The sequence below is a fragment of the Papio anubis genome, chromosome 14, assembly GCF_008728515.1.
Source record: "Papio anubis isolate 15944 chromosome 14, Panubis1.0, whole genome shotgun sequence".
NCBI classification, from domain to species: domain Eukaryota; kingdom Metazoa; phylum Chordata; class Mammalia; order Primates; family Cercopithecidae; genus Papio; species Papio anubis.
The window spans coordinates 24,784,039-24,796,276 of NC_044989.1; the positions used below are offsets into that span (position 1 = coordinate 24,784,039).

A 12,238-nucleotide genomic window follows, 5' to 3' on the forward strand; every position below is an offset into this window, starting at 1 on the left:
AGGTGCTGTGGCTCACGCCTGTAATCCCAGCACTTTGGGAGGCCGAGGCAGGCAGATTGCTTGAGACCAAGAGTTCAAGACCAGCCTGGCCAACATGGCAAAACACACCATCTACTAAAAATACAAAAATTAGCCAGGAGTGGTGGTGGGTCCCTGTAATCCTAGCTTTTGGGAGGCTGAGGCACAGGTTACTTGAACCTGGGAGGCAGAGGTTGTAGCGAGCCAAGATGGTGCCACTGTACTCCCTCCTGGGCAACAGGGCGAGACTGTTTCAAAAAAAAAGAAAAAAAAAATTTTTTTTTTAAGACTCAAAACTAATATGTCGGGGAAGAAGAGCACCGAAGAACACACATCCAGGGACTCACGGAGCCGCAGAAGGAGAGAACAAGGGAGTTTTCCAGTGAGGTTAGCAGCTATGGCTGACCCGCTTGGGATAGATTCAGGAGAAACTGCTGACCTGGTCTGGAATGAGGCCTTCTGTGGTTTTAGGAAAGGGAGTCCCACTTACGTTTTCTACCTCGCACCACCTCAGGGGGTAACTGCAGAACTTTCATTTTTAAAAAAATTGATTTTAATGTCAATTCTGACCTTACAGCCAGGGATAATGATTGAAATATTTAACAGCATAGACAGCAGGGATAATGAGGACAGATGCTGGCCGTGAGCAGCTGTGTGGCCTGACTGGCCTCAGTCCTATGGCGCCACGGCTCCCTGAGAAAGAGGAGAGTCAAAGTTGAACGTGGAGGGGTCTTGGTGTCCCAGTTCCACCAGGATCAGGAATGGGTTCCCAGGGGCATGGGTGTGGGGAGGGGAGAGGAGGAGAGAAGGCGGGACTGCCCGTCAGCCCCTGCCTGCGGCTCCCAGGCGTGGCTTCCCAGGTGTAGGCCTCAGACTGGCCCACTGAGATTCCCGGGCCTCTTCCAGGACAGAGTCAGCATGGGGGTGGGGGGGGGCAGAAACCAGTGTGGTCAGCAGTGCCCCATGGCTCTGCTATCTGGCAGTGTTTGAAAAGCCGAGTCCTCCCACCTCTAGCCCCACCCTACCTGTCCCCCACCCTCTTAATAAAACAATACTAAGGTGCCTGTTGCCCACTTTCTCATCCACCTCTTGTTCTTCCCTAACAATATCATCCCCCCTCCCCAGCAGCAATGTTCCTGTGTCATCTGGCCTGAGGCTGGAGGAAGCAGAAGGCGGCAATAAAAACTGGAGAAAGTTTGTACCCTTTGACCAACGTCTCCCTATTTCCACTACCCCTAGGCCCTGGCAATCTCCCTTCTACTCTGCTTCTGTGAACTTGACATTTTATTTTATTTTATATTTAATTTTAATTTAATTTTATTTTGAGATGGAGTCTTGCTCTGTCGCCCGGGCTAGAGTGCAGTGGTGTAATCTTGGCTTACTACAACCTCTGCCTCCCGGGTTCAAGCAATTCTCCTGCCTCAGCCTCCCAAGTAACTGGGATTACAGGCGCCCACCACCACGCCTGACAAATTTTTTGTATTTTTAGTAGAGACGGGGTTTCACCATGTTGGCCAGGCTGGTCTCAAACTCCTGACCTCAAGTGATCTGCCTGCCTCGGCCTCCCAAAGTGCTGGGATTACAGGCGTGAGTCACTGCGCCTGGCTGAGATTAACCATTTTAGATTCCACATATGAGTGAGATTAGGCAGTGTTTCTCTTTCTGTGTCTGATTTGTTTTACTGAGCATAATGTCTTCCAGGTTCATCCATTTTGTTGCAGCCGGCAGGATCCCCTTCTTTAAGGCTGAATAATATACCACTGTGTGTGTATACACAGATGACACAAATGGATACGCAAATGGATTTTCTATATCCATTTATTTGTCAGACATTTAGGTTGTTTCCACATCTTACCTATCTTAAATGTTCTTACCACAGAAAGGAAGGAGAGAAGAGGAAAGAAAATGGCAGTTATATGAGGTGATATGTTAACTGGCTTAACCATGGTGACTATTTCACAGTGTATGTCAGAAACATCAAGTTGGAGGCCTAGGAGGGAGGATTACTTGATCCCAGGAGTTTGAGACCAGCCTGGGCAACATAATGAGACCCTGTCTCTACAAAAAAAAAAAGCCAGGTGTGGTGACTCACGCCTGTAATCCCAGCACTTTGGGAGGCTGAGGTGGGCAGATCACGAGGTCAGGAGATCGAGACCATCCTGGCTAACATGGTGAAACCCCGTCTCTACTAAAAATACAAAAAAATTAGCTGGTTGTGGTGGTGGGTGCCTGTAGTCCCAGCTACTCGGGAGGCTGAGGCAGGAGAATTGCTTGAACCCAGGAGGCGGCGCTTGCAGTGAGCCAAGATCGCGCCACTGCACTCCAGCCTGGGTGATAGAGTGAGATTCCGTCTAAAAAATAAAACAATAAAAAAAAAAAAATTAGCCAGCCATGGTGGTGCACACCTGTAGTCCTAGCTACTCAGGAAGCAGGAGGATCACTTGAGCCCAGGAGTTCCAGGCTGCGGTGAGCCATGATTACACCACTGCACTCCAGCCTGGGTGACAGAGTAAGACTCTGTCTCTATAAATGAGTGAATAAATAACTAAAACATCAAGTTGTACACCTTAAATATATAGATATGATTTCTATTTGTGCATTATACCTAAATAAAGCTGAAAAATAAAAATAAAACAAAACAACCAAAAAGCCAAGGTTTTCAGTGAGGAAGTCCTGCTGGAGACAGGCAGCAGGATGTGGGGGACCGGGCACCTCCTGCAGGGCCTTGGGCAAGTTGCCTAACTGTTGTAGATGCCAGTCTCTTTGTCTATAAAATGAGAATAGAAACCACTCTAACTTAGAATCATTTTAAGAAATAAAAGAGATGACGTGTGTACAAGTCTTAGGGTAGTACCAGACATTATATAAGCTTCTAGGCCAGGCGGGGTGGCTCACGACTGTAATCCCAGCACTTTGGGAGGCCAAGGCAGGAGGATCACTTGAGGTCAGGAGTTCAAGACCAGCCTGGCCAGCATGGCAAAACCCCGTCTCTACTAAAAATACAAAATTAGCCAGGCATCGTGGCTGTAGTCCCAGCTATTAGGGAGGCTGAGTGGGGAGAACCACTTGAACCCAGGAGGCAGAGGTTGCAGTGAGCCAAGATCACACCACTGCACTCCAGCCTGGATGACAGAGCGAGAACCTGTCTCAAAAAAAAAAAAAAAAAAAATTGCTTCTAAAATGTTCATAGCCATTAGCCCACAAACTCCCAAACCAGTGAACATAAAGTTTGGCCATTCATTCTCCTGAGGTACATTTGAGTCTACACAGTCACTACATCCTGGGGACAAAGTCTGTGTTTGTTTCTTTCTCTTTGTTATTGGCTTCTTTTTTTCACTGTTTCTTTTATTCTAAAATGCAGGCACTCTTACACACACAGGGAGTCTTAATCTGCCTCATCATATTCGAAGTAGACATAGTACAGATTTTTGAAACTTTAAAGGAACCTTAGTGACAACCGGGCTGCTTACTTTGCACATGGGAAAACCAAAACATAAAAAGAAGTTAAATGTCTCATTCAAAATCCACACCTCCAGTTAAGAGCTAGATCTGCATTTAGAACCTGCTAGAGCTGTGTGTCTCCTCTGAGTGGACAGACATCCTGACTGGACCAGACTTTGCCTGTGTCGGTGGCTAAGGGCAGTGATGCACCCAACCTTAACTTCAGCCAAACCTGGTTCATGGCTTCAGCACCTCAAGTCTGTGTTCCAGCCTTGGGGGCTTATGAAGGCCAGGCAGCCGAAGGCCGACTTCAGCCTTCTTTCTGGAACTCTCCTGAATTTGCACGTAATCGATGATCTTCTGATCACATGGATTACCATTGGATCCACCATTGTGCCTCTTCTGCATCACCACATCAGTCATGCCAGCAATGTCACTTGGATTTATTGCTGATATCAGAATATTCTCTCCCAAATATATGAATCCATTTTAGATGTAGCTTGGAAGGAAAGATCTCCTTATTTGCTTATATGTTGGGATTCTCTCAGTCAACAGAACGTAGCTGTTGTGTTTATTATTGTAAGAATAAAACACTACAATAATTAATGATGTTTGTGGAAGCTGCTAATTTTCATTCAGAAAAAGTTATTAACAACTTTTAAGTCGTTAAATACAGATACAAATTGACAATACTAAATATGAGAGTCCACTAACTAGATACTTTTGGGAAGAATACCATATCCTTTTTGACGCAACACATGTTTATAAAAATTAAATAATAATACAGGGCAGAATAATGGAGAATATATTGTATAGTGAATCTAACCTTTTTAGTTGTTTGAGGGTACTAGATTAATAACAGTAAACAAAACAACCTGTAAAGGCTGGGCGCTATGGCTGATGCCTGTAATCCCAGCACTTTGGGAGGCTGAGGTGGATGGATAACCTGAGGTCAGGAGTTCAAGACCAGCCTGACCAACATAGTGAAACCCCCTCTCTACAAAAAAAAAAAGAAATTAGCTGGGCATGATGGCAGGTCCCTGTAATCTCAGCTAGTTAGGAGGCTGAGGCAGGAGAATCGCTTGAAACCGAGAGGAGGAAGTTGCAGTGAGCCGAGATCGTGCCATTGCATGCCAGCCTGGGCAACAGAGTAAGACTTCATCTTAAAAAAAAAAAAAAAAAAAAAAAGCCCTGGCCGGGCACAGTGGCTCACACTTGTAATCCCAGCACTTTAGGAGGCTGAGGTGGGCAGATCACAAGGTCAAGAGATCAAGACCATCCTGGCCAACATGGTGAAACCCCATCTCTATGAAAAATACAAAAATTAGCTGGGCGTGGTGGTGCACTCCTGTAGACCCAGCTACCCGGGAGACTGAGGCAAGAGAATCACTTGAACCCGGGAGGTAGAGGTTGTAGTGAGCCGAGATCGCGCCACGGCATTCCAGTCTGGCGACAGAGCAAGACTCCGTCTCAAAAACAGCAACAACAACAACAACAAAAGCCCCATAAGAATCATATTAAATATTTAGTAATTTAACTTCATTTAGTTCATGATTGTTGCTTCTCTGCAGGACTCAGTTGAAATTAAGTCCCTATTTAGAATTGCAAATGTGCAGCATCCTGGTGCAGAAGGAACCTAGCTGCCCAGGATGCCTATCAAGACCTACTGAACTGAAATGGCAAACTCAAAAAACGGACTCCATTTTTGTTGTTATTGTTGTTTTTGTTTGTTTTTGTCTGAGATGGAGTCTCGCTCTATCGCCCAGGCTGGAGTGCAGTGGTGCGATCTCGGCTCACTACAACCTCCACCTCCCAGGTTCAAGTGATTCTCTTGCCTCAGCCTCCCAAAGTAGCTGGGACTACAGGCACCTGCCACCGTGCCTGGGTAATTTTGTATTTTTAGTAGAGACAGGGTCTCACCATGTTGGCCAGCTGGTCTTGAACTCCTGACCTCAAATGATCCACCCACCTCAGCCTCCCAAAGTGCTGGGATTACAGACATGAGCCACTGCACCTGACCAAATTCCAATTTCTAACAATAAAGTGTAATTACATTTTTAAGTCAAATTTTAGATTTGTTCTTGTGTCCTCGAATTCATTGAGGGTGGTGCTGCTGCTTCATCGCTGGCTTTCACTCAGGTTCCATGTTATTCCTAACAGCCTCCCTACCCCGGTGTGTTTGCGCAGTTCTGGGTGGAGGGGTGAGGGCAGGTGCTTCCGTGAACCCCTTCATGTTCCCTTCTCTTCCATCCTCTGCTCCCACAGCAGGGTAGGCCTGAGAAGCGCCATGGTTTCCAATCTTGTTGTGCAACGGGAGAGGTGAGCAGGATTGGGAACTCATTTCCCCAGTGTGCTCTGCGAGGCCGGCCGAGCTGGCTCCGGGATGCGTGGTTCCCATGGCTTGACCATGGCAGGGGGTCTGGGGATGCCCAGCAGTGAGGAGCACAGTGGGTCACCTCTCTCGTGTATTTCTCTCCTTCCTCCCTGATAGTTTGTGAAGTTTGCCAACATCGAGGAGGACACCCCATCCTATCATCGGAGCTATGACTTCTTTGTGTCCCGATTCAGTGAAATGTGCCACTCAAGCCACGATGACTTAGAAATCAAGACTAAGTGAGTAGGGGAAGGCAAGGGTGGGTGGTTCAGCTCACAGCAGAAGCAAAGGTGGGTCCTGTAGATAACTTCCAATCTGCTATTGCGTGTCTGCTTTTGTTAGTGTCTGTGTCTGCTCTGATGTTGCTGGGCAGACAGGCAGCACCCAGCTCCCTACATGTGGTTTCTCCTTTTTTTTTTTTAAGACCGAGTTTCACTCTGTTGCCCAGGCTGGAGTGCAGTGGCGCAGTCTTGGCTAACTGCAACCTCTGCCTCCCAGGTTCAAGTGATTCAGAGACTTCATGGGGCCCTTGATCATGGGTAGATCTCCACTGTGCCCATTAAGAGGAGTAGTAAGGGCCAGGTGTGGTGGCTCATGCCTGTATTCCCAGCACTTTGGGAGACTGAGGCAGGTGGATTACTTGAGGTCAGGAGTTCAAGACCAGCCTGGCCAACATGGCGAAACCCCGTCTCTATTAAAAATACAAAAAATTAGCCAGGCATGGTGGCACGCAACTGTCATCCCAGCTACTCGGGTGGCTGAGGCACAAGAATTGCTTGAATCCGGGAGGTGGAAGTTGCAGTGAGCTGAGATTGCGCCACTGCACTCCAGCCTGGGCAACAGAGTGAGACTCTGTCTCGAAAAATAAGTAAATAAATAAATAGGAAGAGTAAGAAGTTCCTCCTCCCCCAGGCCTGATCTTTCTGAACTTCTTTTGAAAGGCATGGTCAGCTCTGGGTGTCACAGAATGAATCATGTGCATTTGTGGAAGGGATTCTGAGGAGACTGAAAGAGTGCAAAGTAGGAAAAGAAGAAAAATTAATTCACATGTACACATAAGGGAGCCCTTGGTAGAATTTTTTCTGCCAACCAGGCCTTGTTTCCTGCCAGCCAGGCCCCCTTGGGTGGGACAAACGAGCCCAGCACGCCGGGGGTATGTTGCACTTGTCCTTTGGGGAGTGCCTTTTTAAACTGAAACCAAGAAAAGTCAGCAGGACAGTATTCCTGGTCGTTCATTCCCAAGTCCAGACAGCTGCCAGCTCAGGGTCTTGAATGTGGTCAGGGTCAGGTCAGCGTGGCCAGGTACTTCCGGGGAATCCTTGCCCATTGCCAGTGGCCCTAAAGGCTTCTGGGCTAGGGTATCCTGGTGTTCATAGGCTTCTGCCACCTCCAGTCACAGTTCCTTGGTAAGGCCCAGGGTAGCACCCTGGCAACCCCAGTTAAAACTGAAGTTAAAAATGCAACTGGCAACTCAACCTTGAGAAAAACTGCTCATCTCCAATAATCACAAAAGGATGTGAATTGAAATAGCTACAAAATGTAAGGATTTTTTGGACTCATAAAATTAGAACAGATGTTTAAAATAAGATCCTAATACCGCCGCAGGCACTGTGAGAGTGGCATTCTCCTGCCACATGGGCAGGGGGTGGGGGCAGTTATTTTGGCAAATCGGGAGCCTTTTGTTTCTTTTTTTGAGACAGAGTCTCACTCTTTCATCCAGGCTGGAGCGCAGTGGCATGATCTCACATAATCTCAGCTCACTGCAACCTTCGCCTCCCAGGCTCAATCTGTCCTTCCACCCCAGCCTCCTAAGTATCTGTGACTACAGGTGCACACCACCACACCTGGCTAATTTCTTTTTTTTTTTTTCCCTCTTTTTTTTTTTTTTTTTTTTTTTTGAGACAGGATCTTACTCTGTCGCCTAGGCAGGAGTGCAGTGGCACGATCTCAGCTCACTGCAACCTCTGCCCCCTGGGTTCAAGTGATTCTCTCATCTCAACCTCTCGAGTAAATGGGATTACAGGGGCCTGCCACCATGCCCGGCCAATTTTGTATTTTTAGTATAGATGGGGTTTCACCATGTTGACCAGGCTGGTCTCGAACTCCCGACCTCAGGTGATCCACCCGCCTCAGCCTCCCAAAGTGCTGGGATTACAGGTGTGAACCACCGCGCCGGGCCTAATGTTTTAATTTTTTGTAGAGATGAGGTTTTGCCATGTTGCCCAGGCTGGTCTCGAACTCCTGAGCTCAAGCTATATACACTGGCCTCGGCCTCCCAAAGTGCTGGGGTTACAGGTGTGAGCCACTGTATCTGGCTGCCTTTTATTTCTTACCTTTTGACTCAGTGATTCCACTCATGGCAATAACTTGAAATGTAGTAAAATATTTTATACAATGATGCCCATCACAGCATTGTTATAAAAGTGAAACGTTTGGCCAGGCACGGTGACTCACGCCTGTAATCCTAGCATTTTGGGAGGCCGAGGCGGGTGGATCACGAGGTAAGGAGTTCGAGACCAACCTGATCAACATGGTGAAACCCTATGTCTACTAGAAATACAAAAATTAGCCGGGCGTGGTGACACATGCCTGTAATCCCAGCTACTCAGGAGGCCGAGGCAGAAGAATCGATTGAACCTGAGAGGCAGAGGTTGCAGTGAGCCGAGATCGCGCCACTGCACTCCAGCCTGAGACAGAGCCAGACTCCATCTCAAAAAAAAAAAAAAAAAGCAAAACGTTTGGAAACAACTTAAATGACTACTAGTCACTAGTTGAGAAAGGCCTTATGATAGTGTATCAGGCAACCATTCGACATGTTTATGAAGAGTTAATGACACAGGAAAATGCACAGAATGTATGTTAAAAAAGCCGTTACAGATCAAATATGCAATAGGTTCTTAATTCTGTTATCTATTATGCACAGAAGAAAGGAATTACATCAAAATGCCAATAACAGTTATCTCTGATAACAAAGATAACAGTGGTAGTGGTGGTGGAAGTGGTAAATCTTCTCTTCTCTCTACTTTTCTATGATTAGCATGTATTATTTTATAACCAGAAAAAAGGCTTTATAAAAAAGAAAGGAAGAAAGAAACTTCAGGCTGAAATAAATGGCCAGTAAAGAGGGCTCCCTCCCACAGGGCTGTGCTGACTCTGGGTTAGCATAGCAGAGACTGGGGGTGTACAAAAGGGGCTCCTGCTGTGCTGTTACTCAGTTTCCCCTCTGGTTAAGCCTAGCCCCAAGCTGAAACCCCTTTGTGCCCCAGAGAGCCTGCAGCTCTGTGCCTCGCCCTCTGGATCCACCTCCCACTGCCCCCGCAAATTGCTCACAGTCTTGGATTCTGCTTCATCAGTTCTTGGTAGCATTTTGAGCTTTCACATCTTGGGCCCAAGCTGGAACAACCCCAGCTAAGTACTAAAGACGGGGAGCTGGAGCACCCAGCACCCTAGGGCTAGAGCCCAGACGGTACCAAGGCAAGGGCAGCCTGGGAGTTTCCAAGATGAATCAAAAAACATGGCTTCCTGGGCTCACGTCTGCCAGCACCAGGAGGTCCCATGAGAGTAGCAGGTGGTCTCCATTCTGCCTTCTGATGGACAAATGTATCCTTGACCCCCAAGCTGCGCTCCTCTCTTAACCACTGAAGCTGGACTTCTCAGGACTGGAAGACTTCCGAGTCCCACTTCACCCTTTTCCTTACAGAATTCGAATGTCAGGCATCAAAGGCCTACAAGGGGTGGTGAGGAAGACGGTGAATGATGAACTGCAGGCCAATATCTGGGACCCACAGCACATGGACAAGATCGTCCCATCGCTGCTTTTCAATCTGCAGCATGTAGAGGAGGCAGAGAGGTAAGCAGGCCGGGGTGGGGCAGAACAGTTGGATATGATCAGCCCTTCAAGGGCTGCTTGGGAACCACATGGTTTGGGTTGGTCAGTAAAACTCAGCTACGAGGCCAGGGACATGGCTTTGTGGCTTGTTCTGCAGTGAGTCCAAAGCTGACTCCCTAGGAGCCATGGGTCTGGCTTTGTGCCAGCCCGCAGCGTCCCTTAACATCTGCATTACCGAAGGAGGACAGTGTTGGTGCTGGGCTCCCTGGGGGTAAGTCTGTTGGTAATAACACACAGAACCAAGAGTCTAGTTACCTTTGTCTCCCTGGAAACAGGGCCAAGGAGGCTTTAAGGTGCCTTTCGTGGGCCAGGTGCGGTGGCTCATGCCTGTAATCCCAGCACTTTGGGAAGCTGAGGCAGGCGGATCACGAGGTCAGGAGATCGAGACCGTCCTGGCTAACACAGTGAAACAGTGTCTCTACTAAAAAAAAATAAATAAAAAAAAATTAGCCGGGCGTGGTGGCAGGCGCCTGTAGTCCCAGCTACTCGGGAGGCTGAGTCAGGAGAATGGGAGCCTGGGAGGCGGAGCTTGAAGTGAGCTGAGATCGAGATCGTGCTACTGCACTTACAGCCTGGGTGACAGAGCGAGCCACCGCCTAAAAAAAAAAGAAAAGAAAGATGCCTTTCGTGGCTCCAATCACTGTGGACTTTCCATCTGGACCTTCCTTCCTCTGTTGCTTCCCGATGCTATTTCGGGCCCTGAAAACGTGCATGCTTGGCCAGCCCATAGCCACTCAGCAAGAGCTTGCAGACACTGGGTTTTAATCCTGGATCCCTAAGCATGGGATTCATTCCTGTCCCTGCCCCCTCATTTTTCCACTCAGTGAAATGGAATGGGGAGAAAGGTCTATGTTGCTGTCCCACCTGGGCTATCTGTTCACTAGGCTGGTTAAGTCTGTTGAGCCCAGGCTACTAGAGCTAGACTTGGGTGGACGGGGGAGGCAGGGGGGCGGGGGTGGGGGTGGGGGTGAGGAGGTAGGGGGTGGGGGTGGGTGGGTTCGTATGCCCTCTGGTGGCTGTTTCTGGAATAGCGTTTCACTGACAATATGGTCTCTGGTGGTCTCTGGGCTGGGAGTCCTCGGGCTCCTCTTCTGTCCAGATGTGGGCCGACTCCCTATGACTTGAGGATCATTGACTCTTGCCTGAGCCAACCACTGTGGCTCTCCTTTTCCCTCCCTCTCTCTCCTCTCCTTTCTTCCACTTCTGTTTTGTTTTTTGCCTCCCTTCCCTGTCTTCATCTCCCATCTCTTCCTTCTGAAGCCTTAGGTGCATCAAGACACACATGTTCTACACCTCACCTGGCCCATGGTGCTCAGAGCCTCCTTCACACAGTGGCACATCTGGAAATCTTTAAGGATTTCCAGAAAAAGAACTTTATCTTTTCTTCCCCAATCTTCCCTCACTTCCCCCAGTGGGGGCTTTTTTACCCCCATTTAATTTCTGACAGCTGTGACACCTCCCCTATTGCCTAGTGCAACCCGTGTCAAATTCCTGTGTGTCCTGCGTGGATGAAGAACAGAAAGGCAGGACTGCACAGAGCCTGACCCCAGCCTGCATGCCACCCTCTACCCATGTGCCTCTGTCTCCCCAGCCGGTCTCCCTCACCCCTCCAAGCACCTGAGAAGGAGAAAGAGAGCCCTGCGGAGCTGGCTGAGAGGTGCCTTCGGGAGCTGCTGGGCCGGGCTGCCTTTGGCAACATCAAAAACGCCATCAAGCCTGTTCTCATGTGAGTGCCCCCACCCACTGCCTTGGCCCCAGCCTTCAGCCTGGACATGTTTTGGGTCCCTGGCATCTCCTGGCTGGCTGGGGGGAAGGGGATATTACAGTGGTAGTACCGCAGCCAAGTTGATCCCTTCCCTCTGCCTGTGTTCCCTGCACTGTGACAGCAAAAGCTGCCACAGGGTGGCCAAGTGCTGCGCAGTAGGAAGGCACCCAATGCTAAGCGAAGGTGCCCAGCTTCACCACACATGTCCACCACTGCAGAGCGCTGTCCTTGGCCTCTCTCCAGCGCTGGACTGGGACTACCCCAAGGCCCTTCAGGCTTCACTTCTTCACCCAGGAACTGTGCGAGGGGCTCTGAGGAGGTGTCCCTCTCCCTCCAAGCTAATCTCCTCTCCCTGACACCGCCGGGAGTTTCACAGTTGTTCCCCCACGTTTTCTCCCTCACAGACATCTGGATAACCATTCTCTTTGGGAACCCAAGGTGTTTGCCATCCGTTGCTTTAAAATCATCATGTACTCAATTCAGGTATGATGGCTCCCCGGGCCAGCATGATCCCGGGACAAAGGCCCCTCTGGGAGCTGGACGGGCACTAAAGTGGAAAGCCAGAAGTCCCCTGTGACTCCTCCGAAGCCCCCGGTTGCCTAAACCAGTGCTGCTTAAGCTAGCTGTGGAGAAGGACCGGCTGATTTTATTTCCAGTACATCACAGACCAACACTTTTATAAAATACAATTAAAACAAATAATTTCTAGAAAAATAAAATGAAAAACTCATGCAAAATGCAAGCCTACAGA

The 12,238-nt window shown here is 48.7% G+C and overlaps 1 protein-coding gene across 3 annotated transcripts in view; it reads left to right on the forward strand.

Annotated features, from left to right (window-relative positions):
- EFR3B (EFR3 homolog B) overlaps window positions 1-12,238 on the forward strand; it is a 113,943-nt gene that overhangs the window by 73,749 nt on the left and 27,956 nt on the right. For all 3 annotated transcript variants that reach the window (XM_009183800.4, XM_009183801.4, XM_021924647.2), the window contains 4 exons: window positions 5,951-6,072; window positions 9,534-9,683; window positions 11,314-11,448; window positions 11,892-11,970. In XM_009183800.4, coding sequence (XP_009182064.1) covers window positions 5,951-6,072; window positions 9,534-9,683; window positions 11,314-11,448; window positions 11,892-11,970 — 486 coding nt within the window. The remainder of the gene's footprint in view (window positions 1-5,950; window positions 6,073-9,533; window positions 9,684-11,313; window positions 11,449-11,891; window positions 11,971-12,238) is intronic.